We start from the raw sequence: 18,904 nt of genomic DNA, 5'->3' as shown, positions 1-18,904 counted from the left end.
GGGCTATTTATTGATAAAATTTTTATGAAAAATCTAATCAAATTTTAAACAAATCATAGGATATATTATGAATAGTTAAAAAAATTATAATAGTTGAATTGTTTGGTTTACATGTGATGTGAGATTATGACTGTGTACTTAATCAAATACAACAAAACATTATAAAAATGCCTGAACATAGGTTTCAGGTCTAGTTTTCATATTTAGACTAGCATTATATTTCTAAACACTGCCTAATTTCTGCATAGATATTTTTAAAAAGTGAATAATACCTTTTTTACCATGTTGATAATAACTATCCTTTAGTGCATTTTGACTAAAACTTTAGTTTCTTTAACCAGATATTCTTGCATCTCATAAAAGTAATGTTATTTGAAAGATAATGATACTGCAGTATTGCTGTAGTTATGTAGATCTGAAAAAAAAAATCTAGATTACATTTTTTGCCAAATCGCCCAGCCCTTGTACTGAAACCATGCCCACTTGTTATAAGAGGCTCGGGGGTTAGCATCGTCAGAAAAGCCGGGGCTGTAAGGCCCGGTCTCGGTGTGTCAAACTCATCATGACACACAAAGATTCCAGCATAAATTGTGATGTAGCTGTCTCAACAATACACTCATTTTCCCTGGACAATATACTAACATATTCCCGTTATAAACATTTTCAAACGCATTATTTTCGCAAATTACAGAAATTAAGACCCGGCGGGGGATGTATACTGCTTGTGGACCGCATGCTAATTGCTAGAAGCTAGCGGGAGGTCCGGACCGTGTATATATCTATGCGGACCGTAAAGTTATTAGAGGCTCGCCTCGTCAGAAAAGCCGGGGCGTACGGTCTCGGTTAGTTTTGCAAAAAGCTTTTAGCTCTAGCATCATAAATGTAGTATTTTGTGACAGAAGATGACAACATGCAAAATATAACGTGACTTCTTACCTTTTGTGATGAAACAACGCGATCGCGAATTGAATCCAGTCTGTTTCAGATGTGTGAATGATCCATGAAAGTCCAATAAAATACATCCAATTACCATTTTTGTCCACAAATGCGTATAATCCGTGAAATATAGATACATAGTCTATTGTTTACATCAGATTTCGCATGAAGGTATTATCGCCTAAAATCTGAGGACTGTTTGCGTCGTAACACACTGTATATAAGATTACTCCGGGTTCCAATAACCACGCGTTAAAACTTTGTTTTTAAAAGTAGGTGGGAGTATAATCCATAATATCCAAATAGCGCTGTTATTTCCGTGAGACATGATAACAGCACAGAGGGTCTCATTCAAGTGACTGCTCTGTGCTCTCTAGCTACCTGGTGGGTGGAGACCTGCGAGTGGGGTGGTGGGCGGGAAAATTCAAACTGAATGTGACGAAACTTTTTGTTACGTCACAACGGAGCTGAGTTTTAACTCGCGCAATCTGAGACTCAAGGCAGAGGACATTCAGAAACCTGTATCTCACTCAAAACAGCATGGATGGATTTTTTTCCAAGTTTGTATGCGTGTGGGAGCATCAGAGACACAAAATAACACCCCAAAACCCAGAAAAAGTGAGTTTTTCATAATACGGGCACTTTAATTCTGTTGAACACACAAAAAAGATATTTTGATAAATGATGGAAAGCACACAGTTGGCGATACCTATTGACTTCCATAGTATGAATAAGAAATACTATGGAAGTCAATAGGTACCATTTTTAGTGAAGAATGGTTCTGCACACTATAAAAAGCAAAGAAAAAAATCATTCTTATGTGAACCTTTGACTGAAAGGTAATTTCGTATCCAAAAATGGTTCTACAGGGCCATCAGTTCAAAGAACACTTAATAAAGGGAGCATCTTTATACCTAAATGCACAACATCATTAATATTAATTTTGCAAATCCAAATATCTGAAAAAAGAACAGTTTAAAGGCATAAACTGCAGAAAACACATACAGTATGAACCCCAAACTGTGTTTTCTGAACATGAGTTGAAGGATGAGGCATGAAAGTCAAAATGATCACTTGTATAACATGTCATTTTCAATTTCACACCAAACGGATCTACAGTACCAAACCAGGCTTGGAGTTTATTCAATCAAATGAGGAAACACACACACACACACGCACACGCACGCACGCACACACACACACACACACACACACACACACACACACACACACACACACACACACACACACACACACACACACACTAACACCCTCTCTTTCACTCACTCACACACAATTTCAGTGTAAATCTCATTACATTGAAGCCAGTGACTTATAGGTACCAATGACAATGGATAAACCAAATAACTACCTTTCAAATCAGTACTGATTTCAGGAGTCATTCTTAAAGAAACTTAATCAGCACTGTGGGCTAAACCGGATCATGTGGGCACCGTTAAAAAATATTACATGTTACATGGAGCCAGTTTTGAGACAACAGGTGCTCTGGGAGCAGTTTGTCCAATTAAACAAGGTTTGCTGTTCCAATGCAGCTGTTTATGCTCTGATTTATTCAATGTTTAAACTGGGAAATAACCGAGACAGATTTTTAAAAAGGAAAAATAGAGAATCTCTGCAAATAAAAATGTGATGGTTGAACCACACGTCATTAAATCTCTCAAATCCGAATTAAACCTAGGCACTGAGGGAGGTACAAAGTTAAAATCATATCTGCCATTAAATGCACAAAATGTTATGTGCAACCCTATCATGAGCATTTTCAATTAAAACAGGCACAACCAGGTCAAAATATCTGGAAAACCATTAAAAAGTCATTGTTTTAAAGACACTACACAGCAATACCACTGTGAATAGAAAAGGCCTAGGCAAAATAAGAAACAACACCTAAGTGCTTGGTGAACATGTTGATGGGTGTTAAAAACCCCTATGGGCATCATTAAAGAGATGGAGAACACACCTAGTGAAACCATTCAAGAAATGGACCATGGCATGATAAGGACAGAGGATAAAGTACAGATCCGGGTTTTCTTGTACACTGAGCAAACAAATTCCTAATGATAGACATGATGCAGCTATAAAGAGATAAGACAGTGAAGTGTGGAGACGGCACGCCACTTTTGCCACACTGTAAAGCTCCTGCTTTGCTACTGGTGCTGGAGCAGAAACCTTATTGAAGAGGCAGCAGAGATTTCGTGGGTAGGTGGGTAATGGAATTACCCCATGGAAGAGATGTCGGCAAGCACAACAATCGTATTTGGAGTTGTCAGCGCTCCACAACATCTCATTACACACCTGCTGTTCTCAAAGATTCTAACAAAGTGCATCTTTCTGCAAGTGCCCCTCTGTCAGGTCGTATCTCATCTGCACATTCTGTTTCTTTACAGTTTGTAAATTTCAAATATGTGAAATCCAGAATAAAGTCTTATATCTAGTTATGAGCGAAGTTTGATTTGAATCATTCAATTCACATTGATTTCAATCTTTGACATGACCTTACTCATTCAATATTAAAGATATCAAGGTTATATTTATTTTCATTGAATGTTCAGTACACTGTGTAGGATGATTTTATATAGAAAACAGTATATTACAAAATATTTCTTTAGCTGGGTTTTCACAGAACGATATTAGAGGAAAATGCGATTTTTCTTGTGATTACTTAAAATATAAATGTAATATACGATATATGATGATGTCAATTGTCAATAAGAATTACATCGATAAAACGTAACGATTGTCAAACACGCAAGATCATGCATGTGTGTGCGGCACCTGCGCAAAACACATACAGCCTGAGAAAAAAAATTAAGCGTGCGCGGAGAAGTTAAACTAGCCATGATAACAACGATGCTTGATGCCAAACACACACCTGGGCTTTTTAATGTTGTGCAAGGGGGTGCCAACGCAACGAAATGGCATCCGCAGTGGATCTGATACAGAAAATGCAAATACGGTTAGGATACTGGATACTGAAAGCAAAGACCCTCTTCAGGGAAGCCTGCAAGCTTAGCATAGCAACGCTGCTAACGCTGCTATACACCGGGAAGGAGACCAGAAGCCGTTTTTTTAATGAACAGATTAAATTGTAATCTTCTGAATTCTGGCAAGAAACTGAAAAATTTTAACTGTGACTGTTGTTACACTCTGAACACCCGCAACATGACTGGCTGAGTCGCTACATGCTAAACAAGTTGACTGTTGCGTGTTTTCTAATTTTGCCATCTCCGTAACATAAGCATCTTCCCTGAAAGTACGCCACAGGTCTATAAGCTGAGGTGACAACGGGAAAAGTGCCCTTTGTGTGCTTCTTGGATATAATTACAACAAACGGTGTATCAACGACTCGGAAAACGAGGTAAACAACAAGAAAAATAATACTTGATAATAATGAAACTTTTATTTTGACATGTCATGGACGCATGGACTAAATGCGACTGTTGCAGAGTGCCCATGTGAGGCGGTGTTATATAGTCATTATGTTTCAATTGATGATTTTATCAAAACACTAACTACATTGACTCATTTTACAATCCCACTAGCATGTTATTTATACGAAATAAAATCTTTGCGTCATTTTTACGCACACTTTTATGTCATAACCCATAGGCCACTGCAGTTAAGGCTTATTGCACTATTACAGTTAACGATTACTCGATTGATAGATCATTAATTTAAACGATCATCGAATATAGGAAATTGTATAAATTGACATCCCTATAACCAACATTTTTCCTATTATTTCAATATAGTAATAGTAATAGATAGTATAGTTATGCTCTTAATATAGAAAGCATTACTCCATGAGATTCACCGATGTATAAGTCAATAATCTGAATCGGTTGATAAAAATAATTCACACTAACGGCTGTTAGTCATGGCCGATATATCCTGTCAATCAAAAGAGAACATGAAAATGCCATTCATTTCAATGTGTATAGAAAATGTACAGAAACACCACTAGTTTAATGTTTAATATTAATGATCATTATATGAATAACATTCAGAAAATGTATCTTCAGACTTTAGTTTATATAACCATCAAATGATCGGTAGATATCCCTCCGAATAATACGCTATCGGTAGATCTCTAATTACTTTTTCTAATTACTTATCTGCCTCAACCTAAAACTGTGATTATACGTAACTTTTTGAAGTATTAAAATCATTCAGTTATTGCGGACCATCGCAGCACACATATTGCGATATATCTTTTAGCCCTTGTTTAAATACAGCATTAACTGAAGAAAAAACTATTTCCTTTACTGTACATGGGGCACTTGGCATTGAGGGTGTATAATTTGGTATCACCCTAAAAATGCCTTGTACAACTAAGTGAAAGGCGGGTTAGCACCTACTAACCCTTGCTGTGACTTCCGACCGCTGCACACCAAAGAGATGGCCTTACATAACTCTGTGTGGAGATACACATCTCGTGAAAAGCAAAACTGACAAGGGATGGGAAATGTGACAAAGAAGATGGGATTCTGCCTCCAGCGAGGTATCTGCCTGCCAATCTCCCCCGCTAGAGTCAGGATTCGTCTCCCATGAAGAAACGGAGGCAAGTCTACTTACATAAACTAAATCATAAAGCTATTCAGAAGAAAACACACACGCACACAGATTTTTGTGCCAAGGGATTAGACAGACGTAGAGAGATGAGTGGGACACATAGGTTGGTGTAATTTCCAAGCTGCTGTTCTCTGTCAACTGCATTCAAAAACCGGATAAGCTATCATAAAAGCAAGCACATGAGTGCAAACGGCTCTTCTGATAAAAACAATAAAAAATGGTGAACAGATGACAAGCATAAAAGCACACAAGTTGGACTAATAGCGATGGAGATAGAAAAGGTATGAGAGAGATGAAGATAGTAAAAAGCTGCAGTCCACTTGTTAGTTAGAAAAGCAAACAATTTGTCATCTGCAGGGAATTTGGCTCCTAAAGAGTCTTCCAGTGAGCAGATATTCAAATTTAGATGCATTTATTTATTCAGCAGACACTCCTACTCATACAAGAAGTATACAAACATACAGTACAGTGTGAATAGCTATACAGTACCTATATTTATACCTGCCTACATATCTAACTGAAACATTAAAATCAAACTTGGAGGTACAAAATGCTCACAGTTCCAGATAAAAAGTTTTGAAGGCTGAATTAATATATTTTATTTTAGCAATTGTGACAACATAATCAAAATGTTTGTTTAGACTCTGGACTGTCGAAAGCAGGGGAACACTAGGGTTTCTGTACTGGGTATTTGCTTGTTTACCCTCTACACAATTGCTGTATAATGCGTCTTTCACGCGCTCAAGTTCGTTAATTCAAATGTAGACGTGCAGTATGTGTGCTCACAATGGAAGTGACGTGGTCACAATGCGCACGCCACACCACATCGAGTTAAGAACATTTCAACTTTTCAAAATTCCGCAAGCAAACCGCAGGTCATGTGACAATATGCGCCTATAGCGTTTTCCACGCTTTTTTTAGGTGTGACATGTGAACGGCTCCTAACCCTACTACTATGCATTCAAGCTAAATCCACTTAGCAGTAGCATATATTAGAAATGCATCGATATATCGGCCAATGATCGGTATCGATCGATAAAAGCATTTTCCATACTATCGGCAGATAGTTTAAAAACCGCTGATGGTGATGGCACTAGTTAAATGTTCAATATTAATGGTCATTATATGAATAAATAACACATAACAGGATATCTAATCTTTAGAATTTATTTGCAAAGTTAATATAACCACCAAACTATCTGTATCGGCAGACATCAGTCTGAATATCACCTATCGGTGGAAAAATTTAATTGGTGCAGCTCTAGTATATAGTATTCAGTTTTTAGCCTTTAACTGGAAAACAACTGGGATACTGTACCATTAGGGCTTAATCACACTATTCAAACCAAACTGCGCCCGAGCATGTTTGACACCAAAGACTGGTTCATTTGACTGGTGTGATCATTCTACATCGTGTCAGGGGTGTGATCTGGTTAATCGCACCCCTGGTCCGCTTATAGATGTGGCGCGAGACGTCAGTTGTCATTCCATTGCGCCCCCGGAATGGTTCAAGGCAATTGTGCCTAGTACACCCTTAACCCCTTGTTGTTGTTTTTGGACAATTCATTTTTGGACCACAAATCAGATGATCATGTTCTTTGACATGTTAACACTACTCTGATTTTATGGACTTTGGGTGGCAGTGATAAAAAATAAACACATTATGTGGCTAAATACTTTTTTAGCTATTTTTATGAATGAGTGACAGCCGGTGCAGCACAACAGCCAATTTAAATCTGGCAGTGCAGGGCTCCAGACTAACTTTTTTCACTAGAAGCACAGTGGCCCCCAAGTGAAAATTTTAGGGGCGCAACCAGAAAATTAAGGGGCACACATTGTAAATCAACATGCTAACCAAATATTCACATTTCTACTAATTTCCACTGTATTACTAATAAATACTTTAATGATAGATGCAGAAAGTACAATGTGTGGTTTTAAATTCAGTGTCACATAACAAAAAAAGTCAAATTTACTGGTTGCACATGTGCGACTGGATGTAAAATTCAGTGGCACACTCTCAAATTTTGGGGGCAAAATGCCATCATTTGGTGGCAGTCTGGAGCCCTGCAGTAGGTGACATCACTGTACCTTCTAAAATCCCACATAAGGGATCGTACTCTCTGGGGCACAGAAAAAAATTTCCCACATGTGGCACTGTACTGTTCAAACGGTTCAATGGAAAGTCTTATTACCGTGTACAACTTTGTCCAACTCAAAGAAGCTAAAAGAAAAGATTGCACAGCACTCAATTCAAAAAATCAAGTTTAACAAAAGTCCTGGATGTGAAAGTGTTTTGTTTAGGGGCTTATTCCTTATGCCTCAGGCCAGGGTCTATCAAGTTTGCCATTGAAGAGACACGAAATTCACTTCACTAAAAGACAATGCGAGCCCATCTGTCAACAAGACTTTGTAACAATGCCTAACACTCTAGCTAAAGAATAGGGAGGAATGGAACAAGACATCGAAATACCGATCCTGACCCCATACATATTAGGGGTGGCACGGTCCATGAAAAAAATCCGAACCGTTCGGTTCGCTTGTCTCGGTTCGGAGCGCGTGTGTACCGCACGGTTCAACGGTTCATGGCATGCGCAATGTACACTGTAAGCAATTGCCGTAAATTTACAGCCAATTTTCAACACTAAAATACTGTTTTCATGTTAAACAGTTTAGTACTGTAGTTAGCAATGCATTGTGGGCTGCTTAAATTGGAGCAACAAGACAGAGGCCCTCAACAGTAAGTTGATGTTTTAAATTACAGGACAATACAGTATTTTCTCGAAAATGCATGTTGACTGGGGAATTTGGAGCACGGTCAGAAGCAATATTAGTTTTATAAATTGAGGCTAGCCTTTTGCTTTTGGTCAATTTTCTTTAAAAAAATACAGAAGTAATTTGTCATTAACCCCTGGATGGAATTTCGGGAACCATTATTTGGATTGGAGATTTTCCAGAAGAGGACGTACAATTTAGATGACGTGCTGCACATTCTCAAGTGTTCTTCATCAAATTCATCGGGTCTTGCATCTACAAATGAAACGGTAATTCAAATCTTATTCATATTGCCAAAAATGCTGGATATCAACTGATAGAAGCTTCTCTTGCTAGGGATTTAAACATGTCATTGAACAGTGAGGCTTAGATTTGAATAGCCAAAACAATATTACTTTTGAGTGGTATTTTGTTTAATTTTGGTAAAGTTAGCCGTAGGCTACTTCTGAATTTGAGAAACAACACTTATTAAAAAATTTACTTTAACCAAACCATAGGATTATTTGAACATCGACTATCCAAGATGGTTTTGGTGAGTTTTATTTTGTTTGTGTCGACTTTTAATGAAAAGTTAAAAGTTTGGTTAAAGTTGAATAGTCAAGGCTTTGCATTTTTCTTTTTAAACGCCAAATTGGTGTGAAAATATTGTCTTTCTGGACTCTTTGTGAATGCAATGTGTGTACTAGTTTGTGGGAGTACTACTACATATGTAAAAAGAGAGGTGTAAATATTTTTTTGACTCAAAGGAAGCTGCATGTAAGCTACGTGTGACAACATGGAGTTAAAAAGATAAATTGTTACCCTTTAAATTTTGAATGTCAAATCTATTTAAAAGTTTGATTGTAGGTACCTCGTTCACGTCTTGGTTACATTCCACCTAGTGTTTACTAATTATTGTCCTTTTTATAAATTTTCTTCTTAAAAATCTTATTATGGTAAGGATAATGTATTTGTTCCCTTCAGGTGTCTGCCACTGCAGCTGACGTTGAGACAACTCTCAGTCTTCCTGCAAGTCCTCGCCTGATACCTGGTAATATACATTTAATTTAGAATCATTGATAGACACATTGTATATTTTATCCATTCATCTTGAGTTTACAAATGTTTACACAAGTTACAAGTATTACCATGTTGTTAAGTTTCAAGTGCAACAAGGCAAGTCACAATTAAGGGTTGGATGATCACCTTTAAGGGCTCTGAGGGCAGCACACCAACATTTGAAATTGGACTTGCTGCTATGTTTGCAACCTACTATCAAGATGAGACAGCCTGCCCTCTGGAATTCATTCAGAGGTAAACCCCTTCAATCCCTGTCATCATTATATAGATATATACAATTAAATTAATGTGTTTGTATTTTATGCATAAAATGGAATTAGTACAATACATTTCAAGCCTCAACACCTACACACACACGCACGCACGCACGCACGCACGCACGCACACACACACACACACACACACACACACACACACACACAGGGTATAGACTTTATTATAATTCCATTTGATGTCATTAAAGGAATAGTCTACCCTTTGCCATATTAAACTATGTTATTACCTCAACCTAGACGAATTAATACATACCTATCTTTTTTCAATGCGTGAACTGTACAGCGTGTTGTGAATGTGTTAGCATTTAGCCTAGCCCCATTCATTCCTATGGTACCAAAAAAAAGTTTTATTTTGTGGCACCATACTTACTGGTATAACTCCTCATGTAACAGTCTTTAAATAAGGAAAACACGGAAGTGTTTGGTGGCTTCCCTGTTTGGTACCATAGGAATGAATGGGGCTAGGCTAAATGCTAACACATTCACAACATGTTGTACAGTGCACGCATTGAAAAAAGATAGGTATGTATTAATTTGTCTAGGTTGAGGTAATAACATAGTTTAATATGGCAAAAGGGTAGACTAGTCCTTTAAATCCACTCAATTTGTGCAATGACGAAAGACAAAAAAACAATTAATTGCTTTTGATTTAGGCACTTCATTGATATAAATCAAGAGAGAGGAACAAATGCCAAAATCATCAGACAAGATTGTCTCTAAGAAGAAAGGTGTGATCGTCCAGAAGTCGTCTTCTGCAGTTAAATACACACGTGGCCATGCTACTGAAGGATCTCCTTGACTTTTTAATGGAACTTCATATAGATCGGTGAGTATATAATCTTTCTCTCATTTTTTTGACAGTCTGGCATTGCCACAATTATACTGGTATTTTTAACTTTATAAGCATTCGCTTGGAGTTTATACTTTACATTCGTGATTGTTTAGTTTATTTATGAGTATGGTTGTTTTTTGTTCTTTGACAGTGGCAGCACTGAAATAATGCTGCAGAGAGGAACAGCGGCTACTAAAGTGATACTCGTCTCTTCTGGATCCACAAGAACTAAGATGTAAAAACACAAACCTACCTCACAGGACAATTTTAAGAGGTAACCTGCAAGTCTAGCTTGCAGTGGCACATGTGCCTATACGGTTTCATCCTAAATGTTTTTTATGCTTATTATTGATACATCCTGACAAAATGTTCTACTGTACTATAATAGTTTCAAAATGGCCTTAGGTATGTTTTCAAAAATACTTTTTTATGCAAAACTATAGGTTATGCCCTTCACATTTGGTTAGAATTAGGGGCAGTCTCTGACGAGCAATTTAAGAACGTACGTTTATTGCCATAGTCTAAAGCAAGAAACTACTGTTTCTGTTTACTACTAGAAAGCTTTTTCAGCATTGTCCAACAGGATTTATTTTCTTTCCTTTTTTGTATTCATGTTGACACAGACATTGCTCTTTGAAATAAAGGTGTTTGATTTGGAAGTTTTTGTTGCTTATTTTGCATAATATTCACAATAATGCATATCTTAAGCAGTTGTCTTTAGCCCTTGGAATTCATTGGGCAAGTTCATGGGAGACTGATATTTTAAATATCAATGAAGAATTTTTAGAGACTAAATTTATGTTATTTAAAAAATGCTGCATATTTCTGTGATTATTTGGAAATTATAATAATATTGTTTAGGTTGTTACTTTAAACCTAAACAATATTATTTTAGTTTCTAAATAAATCACAGAAAAATGCATTTATTTTTTACTGTATTAGACTGTGAAATCATTTAACAGTGTGACTACAGAAGTATTCTGTATTTCTGGTTTACAGACTACTACCGTAAATTAATTTTACATATGAATACTGTAAAAATAACGGTATACTGCTGGCGTCTCTGCTGCCAGCTCTTTACTGTAAATTATATAAATACAGAACAATACAGTTTTTCTGGTTTACAGACTACTACCGTAAAGTCATTTTACGTATAAATACCGTAAAAAATAACAGTATACTGCTGGCGTCTCTGCTGCCAGCTCTTTACTGTTATTTTACAGGGAAATTTTTTACAGTGTAGTCTCATGCCCTGTATGTGACCTCAGATAGCGTGTTTCCCTTTCGCGCGAAAGAAGAGGTGACTGGTTTGGAGTATAAGTACTGCAGGTTTTGTTACGTGTAGAAATGGCAAGTGGGAGAGAAAAGGAAGTCTGCCCGCAGTTGGAGGATGCGCCAGCGTCGTATAAGTTTGGTGTGTGGAAACATATTTTTATTTCATGTTACCTATGATGACAGCGGAAATAAAACAATAGATAGAACTGCAGTCTATGGGTTGAATATGCTCCAACAGCCACAGGAGATCGCCTTCTCTCCGACCATTTATCTAATCTGAGGTACTGACAACAATGTTTTACGTCTTTTCGTATTCAGCGCTATTTTTAGCCTTTCATTGATAAAATTAAAGCGGCTGATTTCCGCGTAGTTTCATTTTGCTAGCGTGTGAAAGTTGCGCGATCTTATTTCAGAAATTGCCCCTCAAAGTAATCAGAAGTGGTCAAAAGTGGACAAAAGAGACTTAAAGAGATTTTAATATTACAGGTGCAAAGGTTATGTTTCTCTCTCGTCCACATAAACTCTCAGTATTACAGCAGCCTCTCAGTGATAAATCTAAGAGCTACACTGAAGTTGGCATTTTAATAAATGCAAGTTATCTTTGTGTGCTAAAAATGCACATAAAGTTTATGTAGATGGCAATACACATTCTCTTTTTTGCCAAATAAATGAAAAGCATGTTGAAATCATCAATGTCTTCCCTCTTGCTCTATCAAAATCTCATCTAGCTTTCCTCAGAGATGGTCCCAATAATGTTCTTAAAGTCAAATTCAGTTTGTGCATGATTACATGATATAACTTTTTTTAATACTGTATCCTAAATTATGGATAATTAATACATTAATAAGATAATACATTTCTGGAGTGTTAAAAATGTAAAGAAAAAATAACAACAAGAACCGTACTGAACCGTGAACCGTGACCATAGAACCGTGATATGAACCGAACCGAGGGTTTTGTGAACCGTGCCACCCCTAATACATATGCAGGGGTTGGTGGTTAAACTAGATGGTTGGTTAAGAAGCCCCAGAACAACACACAGCTGTAGAATCAGTTATTTTGTTTACCTGTAGCAAGAACATTGACTATTTGGCTACCACCACTACTACCTATAAGGTCGATAACAGCACTACAGGCTTTTACTGTAAACAAAAACATTTGATTTAGTTTGTCAAAGTCTAAATTCATTCAAGTGGAAAACTACAAAATTATACAGTAGCTCTACCTGTGTAGTAGTCGAGTGCTACTAATCAACAACCTGCAGGCTGCAGCGAATAGACTTCTATTAAAATTCTATTAAATTAGACATTTTGCAGTCCCTTAGAGAAATAGTTCACACAAAAATAAAAAGAGTATCCCATAATTTACTCACCCTCATGACATCCCAGGTGGATATGACTTTCTTCTGTGGAATACAATCTGTGTTATATAAAATCATCATGGCTCTTCCAAGCTTTGTAAATGCCACTGATTGGTGGTCAACGTACTGAAGTTCCGCTAAGCAAATACATCCAACATTAAAATAATCCGAATAACTCTAGTGGGAAAAGCCAGGATATTATTTAATATAACTCTGATTGTGTTCAGCTCAAGAAAGGAAGTCATATACACATGAGTAAATTATAAGATAAATTTTGATATCCTGTGAACTATTTATTTAAACTGTGAAACATGTTATCCATATATTCCACAAAAAAGCAATTTTACAATCCAAAACTATGCACTAGTATACAGTAGTTCTGGCTATTATCCAATGATTTTTACTGCTGTCTGGGGGCTGATTCATTTCCCACACAGGCATATCCTACTGTATGTGCTGACTTCTAGAAATGTGCAGCAAGGAGGTGAATGGGTGCATGAGGAAGACTCTATATTGTATGAGTAATCCATTAAGAATCAGTATACAAAATCTGATTAGCAAGATTATCTTCACCTTTCCATTAAAAATGAATTTTAATTACCTTTAAAATGGAAATTTAATGACTGCTTATTTTCCCAGCTGAAGTTAATAGGTCATAACGCCTGTGGGGATGTCTATTTATTTAAAGGTGAAGCATAATCATGGTGGTTTTATTACACCTTGTATATTTTAGGTTACTGAACTAGCCTGTGGTAAAACCAATGAATACAGCATTGACATTCAATGAATCAGTGTAATCTAAACTAGGTACGAAGCACAGAACTAGACTAGGGCTACTTTTGGGTAGTATGCTGTAAATATCCACTTAAGAAAATGCCTTGTGTCAGCCATGGGCATTCAAAAACAGCAGATCTAAAACTTCTTCAATCCATAATGCAAGAAAACTTCCAGCACTTCATACAGTGTATGTTAGCTAATACTCAACTTATTAATTTAAACTGTATGTGGTATACTTCAGTCTTTTTCATCTAAATGAGGCTTCACAGCACATTAAAAATTTCCACATTCATCAATTGTTTGTTCGCATTGAATTTCAGCTTAACAGCATTTGCTTAAAAAAAAAAAATCTGCTTTGCACTTGAATAACACAACAATGGGTTGACAGCATGGTGGCTTTGGGAAAAACATAAATGTGGGCTTTCTTGGGCTCAAAGCTACTTATTACAAAAAAAAACACTGTTGAAAAGAAAGGCTGAACAAATGGGAAGGTTAAATCAAAAGAAGTACACAGCAGTTCACATTCATATAACAGACCTGCAGACTTTGAAAGTGTATATGCCTAAGCCATTGTTTTACTTTGACAATGTAGGTAAGATTAACCCTTGTGGGTTGTTCCCATTCACTACCCTTTCGTGTTGTCCGTGGACAAAAAAGGCCACTGAATTTAACGGCTGTAAAAATTTATCAGTTTACATTTTTTTTCTAATTTTTTTTCCATAAATCTGTTAATCAACCTCAGTACTGATCAAACATACCAAATGTTTACAAAATGTCTACGATTTTAACTCTTTACTTGCCAAGTTCATAAGTGGTGTCACTAATTTTGGGGGGGGAAAACAAATTGACTGATTTTCAATATATAAAGTGATTGTGGACTGGATTTTTTTAAACCCTTTTCACAGTCTCGGGCATGCCAAAGATGGGTAAAAACATTGGCTTTGGTGCATTTTTTGTTTTTGTGCAGCATCAGTTTTTATTCTTTTACACCCTCATTTACTGTTTTTGCCCCATTGACTTCCATTATAACAACATTTTTTGATTTGGCAAAGCCATGACACCATATAATCATGCATTTTTGATTTTTAGGGGTTTTTCCTTTTGCTAAGAGGTAAAATTTGTCATTTTTACTGTTGATCACCATGTGGCACCATTAACCCTTTAGTAGGCCTGTGCAAAAACAGAGCTTAATTTCTGGCTTGTAAATTGAGTTATATGGAGTATAACACATCTGTAATCTGTAAAAGTGTTTTTTTTTTCCATCAAATCAGTGACACCACTTATGAACTTGGCAATTAAAGAGTTCAAATCTTTGAAATTTTTTAAGCATTTGGTAGTTTTGATCAGTACTGAGGGCGATTAACAGATTTATGAAAATAAAATTGGAAAAAATATTCATCTGATAGATTTTTACAGCCGTTTAATTAAGTGGCTTTTTTGTCCACGAACAACCCGAAAGGGTAGTAAATTTGCCCACGGTATATTGCTGAGTTTCTGGAAAATTTTAAAGCATTTTCTCAAAATATGTGTAAATATAAGACTTTTCACAGAAAATCATTCCATTTGCTGAAACACAGAGAAAGTTGTGGCCAAATTAAGACATAAAAGAACAAAAATGGCCAAAAATGGCTTCAACAATCCACAAGGGTTAAAGCAAAACAATGCTTTCAAGTGCACAAAGTAACACACTTATATTGCCAATAAATGCATGTAATCGCACAAATATGATCTTACACAAAGTCAACCAGACACTCTTGATGTGTCTGGTTGAAGATGTGTGCATGCATCCCTAGTGACTTTAAAAGGGAAGGCAGGCTTACACCGGTTCCCTTCTATTATTTTGAGTGTCACATCAATGAAATAAGGTGAATGATCGTATGCAGAGCACTAAAGGTATTTACCTCACTATCTGCATTACATCCAAAAGGGAAATAGTATCTCAGTGTATACTTGAATATCACCAGCGGAGCCAGGAAGGTTACCTGCTCATTTGAACAGCAAAGATATTTCTATTAACCATGACAGAAAAATCAATATTGTGCCTCTGGGTATCTCCAGATCTCCTCCACCTGAAAACACTTATTTACAAAGACTAAGGGTGGATTTATTTATTTTCGGATTTAAGTATAAATTAAGGTGATACTCCTGTAATCTGACTTTTATAGAGAGGGCACGTCTATACCCTTAGGCATCCAATCAAAATTCAATGGAGGTCATGGGGTCTTACTAGATTTCATTTTTGCAGACTTAAGAGCAAGGTTACAGCAGGCATGTAACCAGAAGGATCTCATAAACATATATTTGTGAAACTTATAGATGTATGTGACAGCTTTTTGAAAGAATCAAATTATTACATAAAAAGTGATGCACAATAGGTCTCAGGGGATTTGTAATATTTATCTTACCTGTAGTTTACTGTAGGGCAGTGGCGGCTGGTGACTGCTCTTCCGAGGGGCGCAAATTCAAAATCTAAGTTGTGAGTGTCATGTGTCTTGCTCGTGTTTTCAAAATGTTTGTTGCGTTATGTGAGCCATGTGCATCACGTGTTTTGTCAAAATAAGTGCCTGCTGCACACGCGTCAAAATCGTCTATGATAAAAGAAACGCTCACGTTCACAAAATACACGCAAGACACTCCCTTAACACTAAACTCTGTTTACGCATGAGATTATAAGAGTATCTGGCAAACGCGAGCATCTTTTTTATCATAAACCCTTTAGACGCGTTTGCAGCAGGCACTTATTTTGACAAAACATGTGATGCATATAGGTTCACTTGACGTGCCGAACACATATTTTGAAATGACGAACCACACACATGTTGGGCTAAGAAGTCACCAGCCCTCACTCCTGTAGTGCAAGTTCAAAATACATTAAAATGCATTTTTCTGAATCTCATTTTACTAGATAACCAAACCAAGTAATTTATTTAAGTAGTTAAAATGTTTAAAGTCAGATATAGTACATTATTTCATAGAAGATCCATGCATCCATGGCCAATTGACAAATCTGGTATCAAAAACATATAGGAAAACAATAAAATAAAACCTATAAAACTGTCAATAAGTGAAGGAAAAGTGTTTTTTACTCCATTTTAGACATATTTTGCTTGTAGGTAGTTTATGCCTTACCAAATTAAAAGCTTTTTAAGGATCTTATCAGTAACATTATGCATGCGGTGGATGCTTTTTATCCACAGCAAACTGCATTCAATCTATTTATTTTTTCAGTTTGTATTCCCAGGGAAACGAACCCATGAACTTTGTGCTGCAAACGCAATGCTCTAACAAACTGAGCTACAGGAACATTAGGCTATTGTATAACAGTACACTTTTATACACCTGTCACTGCATTGTAATTTACAGGTCCCACAGGTGCAAAGCTGATAACAGGTTATTTTTACAGTATGAGTCTAATACAATTACAGTCAATTTGCAGATTCCCAGTTTTAGAAGTGTGAATAACGTGACATGCAATTAAACAGAGCTGCATATTTTAAATCTAGTGGGTGTGTGCTGGTAAAAATAGCACCTGGTCTTGTTCCCATAAGTGACTCGACGTTATATCCAATTGGTACACTGTTAAATTCAAAACAAAGCTGCTGTTTGATGGCTAACATTTAAGTTTTAGCATTTACTGTGGCTTAAACACGATTACACAACCCGTTGCACCCTTTTATTAATCCATAAACATCTTCACTATTGATCATTCAAACAGGTGAGACATCTAACGTTATATTGTTATGTGCATGAATCCACACTTCTCGGAGCGTTTAAACTGCTGAACAAAGTCTCTCTGAGCCATGCAAGGGGTGTAAAATAAACATAAAAATAAGTTTGCAGGATTTTAGTGGACGGGTTTATATAAAATAAAACCGCGCGAAATATTTCGAAGTGGCAGTTTTAACGGTCACTCACCTTCTGCTGACGGCGAGCCATATCTGTGGGCTGCTTGGCGTTGAACGGATACGCGATACACCTCAAAACAAACACGTAAATCTGTAGTTTATTTTTTCTCTCCGCTTCCTCTTTCTGAAGTCTCTCTTGCTCGATTTTGTCCGCCTCAGCTGGAGAGGGCACAAGTTCCTTATTTTGGGTTCGCGGAGCATCCGTCGTATTTTCGGGTTTGGGGCTCTTTTTAACAGCTTTGCCGGTTTTAACAGGCGGTTCGTCCTCAGGTGGTAGTTCTCCCTCAGATTCGTCGCTGGAGGACGGGTCCAGCATAGTCGACACCCGAGAAGCGGTAACTCCTCACAGCTGTGGGAAAACGAGGAAAACCCTAGCGCTTTCCACCGAAAAAAGCTTTTTTCCTCAGAGAATGTGTCAGATGTGTCAGTCGCGAGACTTTTAAGGGAGGAGTCAAAGCACGAGAGATCGTTGACGGGTATACAGAGGCGCGTTCTCCTGTTGAGGACCGAGAAGCGCACGAGCTGTCGGAGGTTTGTGCGGAGTTATGCGAGACAGGTAGGCAACCTGTGGCATGGACCACATTCAACACGTGGGAGGTTCCCTTCTTAAAGGTGCAGTCTGTTGATATGGATGCAACTTTGCTTTTTATAAAGTCCCTTTTTGTCTATTTTCATTAGAAGTTATTATAAAAAATAGAAGTAGGCTATATTTATTTGATGTAAAAGGCGTGGTTCATACACAGCCAAACACGTTCACTTTACAATGCAGTTGTTACTTTATGCTTACCTTTTGATACTTTATCTGCTAGAAATGTACGGGTAAAAATTTTAACTAAAATATTTGGTTATCTCTAAGACGGTTCAGCATTAACAACATAAACAAACGGCTTTCGTGGAACAAACGTAACTCTCACAAAGAATCAATAACAACAAAGTCATTTTAGAGTAGCTTATTTCTGATAACAAGCAATATAAACAACAAGTAGATTATCTTAGTTTAAAAAACAGATAAACCATATCAAAAACTACACTGAGATAACATTACTGTAAAATGTGTACTATATAACTTCATGTGTACAATGTTAACTGCAGATTGGCTGCCAAACCTCGCTTAACATAG

The 18,904-nt window shown here is 36.9% G+C and overlaps 1 protein-coding gene and 1 long non-coding RNA gene across 11 annotated transcripts in view; one reads left to right on the top strand and one right to left on the bottom strand.

Moving 5' to 3' along the window:
• cadps2 (Ca++-dependent secretion activator 2) overlaps positions 1-18,339 on the bottom strand; it is a 158,087-nt gene extending 139,748 nt beyond the window's left edge. For 7 of the 10 annotated variants that reach the window (XM_065292022.2, XM_065292026.2, XM_065292025.2 and 4 more), the window contains exon 1: positions 17,795-18,339. In XM_065292022.2, coding sequence (XP_065148094.1) covers positions 17,795-18,100 — 306 coding nt within the window. In that variant the 5' untranslated portion in view covers positions 18,101-18,339. The remainder of the gene's footprint in view (positions 1-17,794) is intronic. The other 3 variants (XM_065292028.2, XM_065292029.2, XM_073813383.1) reach the window with 1 other exon arrangement.
• On the top strand, positions 9,199-10,600 carry LOC141281500 (uncharacterized). Its single transcript, XR_012335857.1, has 3 exons — positions 9,199-9,331; positions 9,441-9,594; positions 10,289-10,600. It is a non-coding gene; the product is annotated as an uncharacterized lncRNA (long non-coding RNA).
• Positions 18,340-18,904: the final 565 nt, after the last annotated feature.

Source organism: Paramisgurnus dabryanus, chromosome 23 (assembly GCF_030506205.2).
Source record: "Paramisgurnus dabryanus chromosome 23, PD_genome_1.1, whole genome shotgun sequence".
Taxonomy (NCBI): domain Eukaryota; kingdom Metazoa; phylum Chordata; class Actinopteri; order Cypriniformes; family Cobitidae; genus Paramisgurnus; species Paramisgurnus dabryanus.
This window is presented reverse-complemented; position numbering and strand designations above follow the sequence as displayed.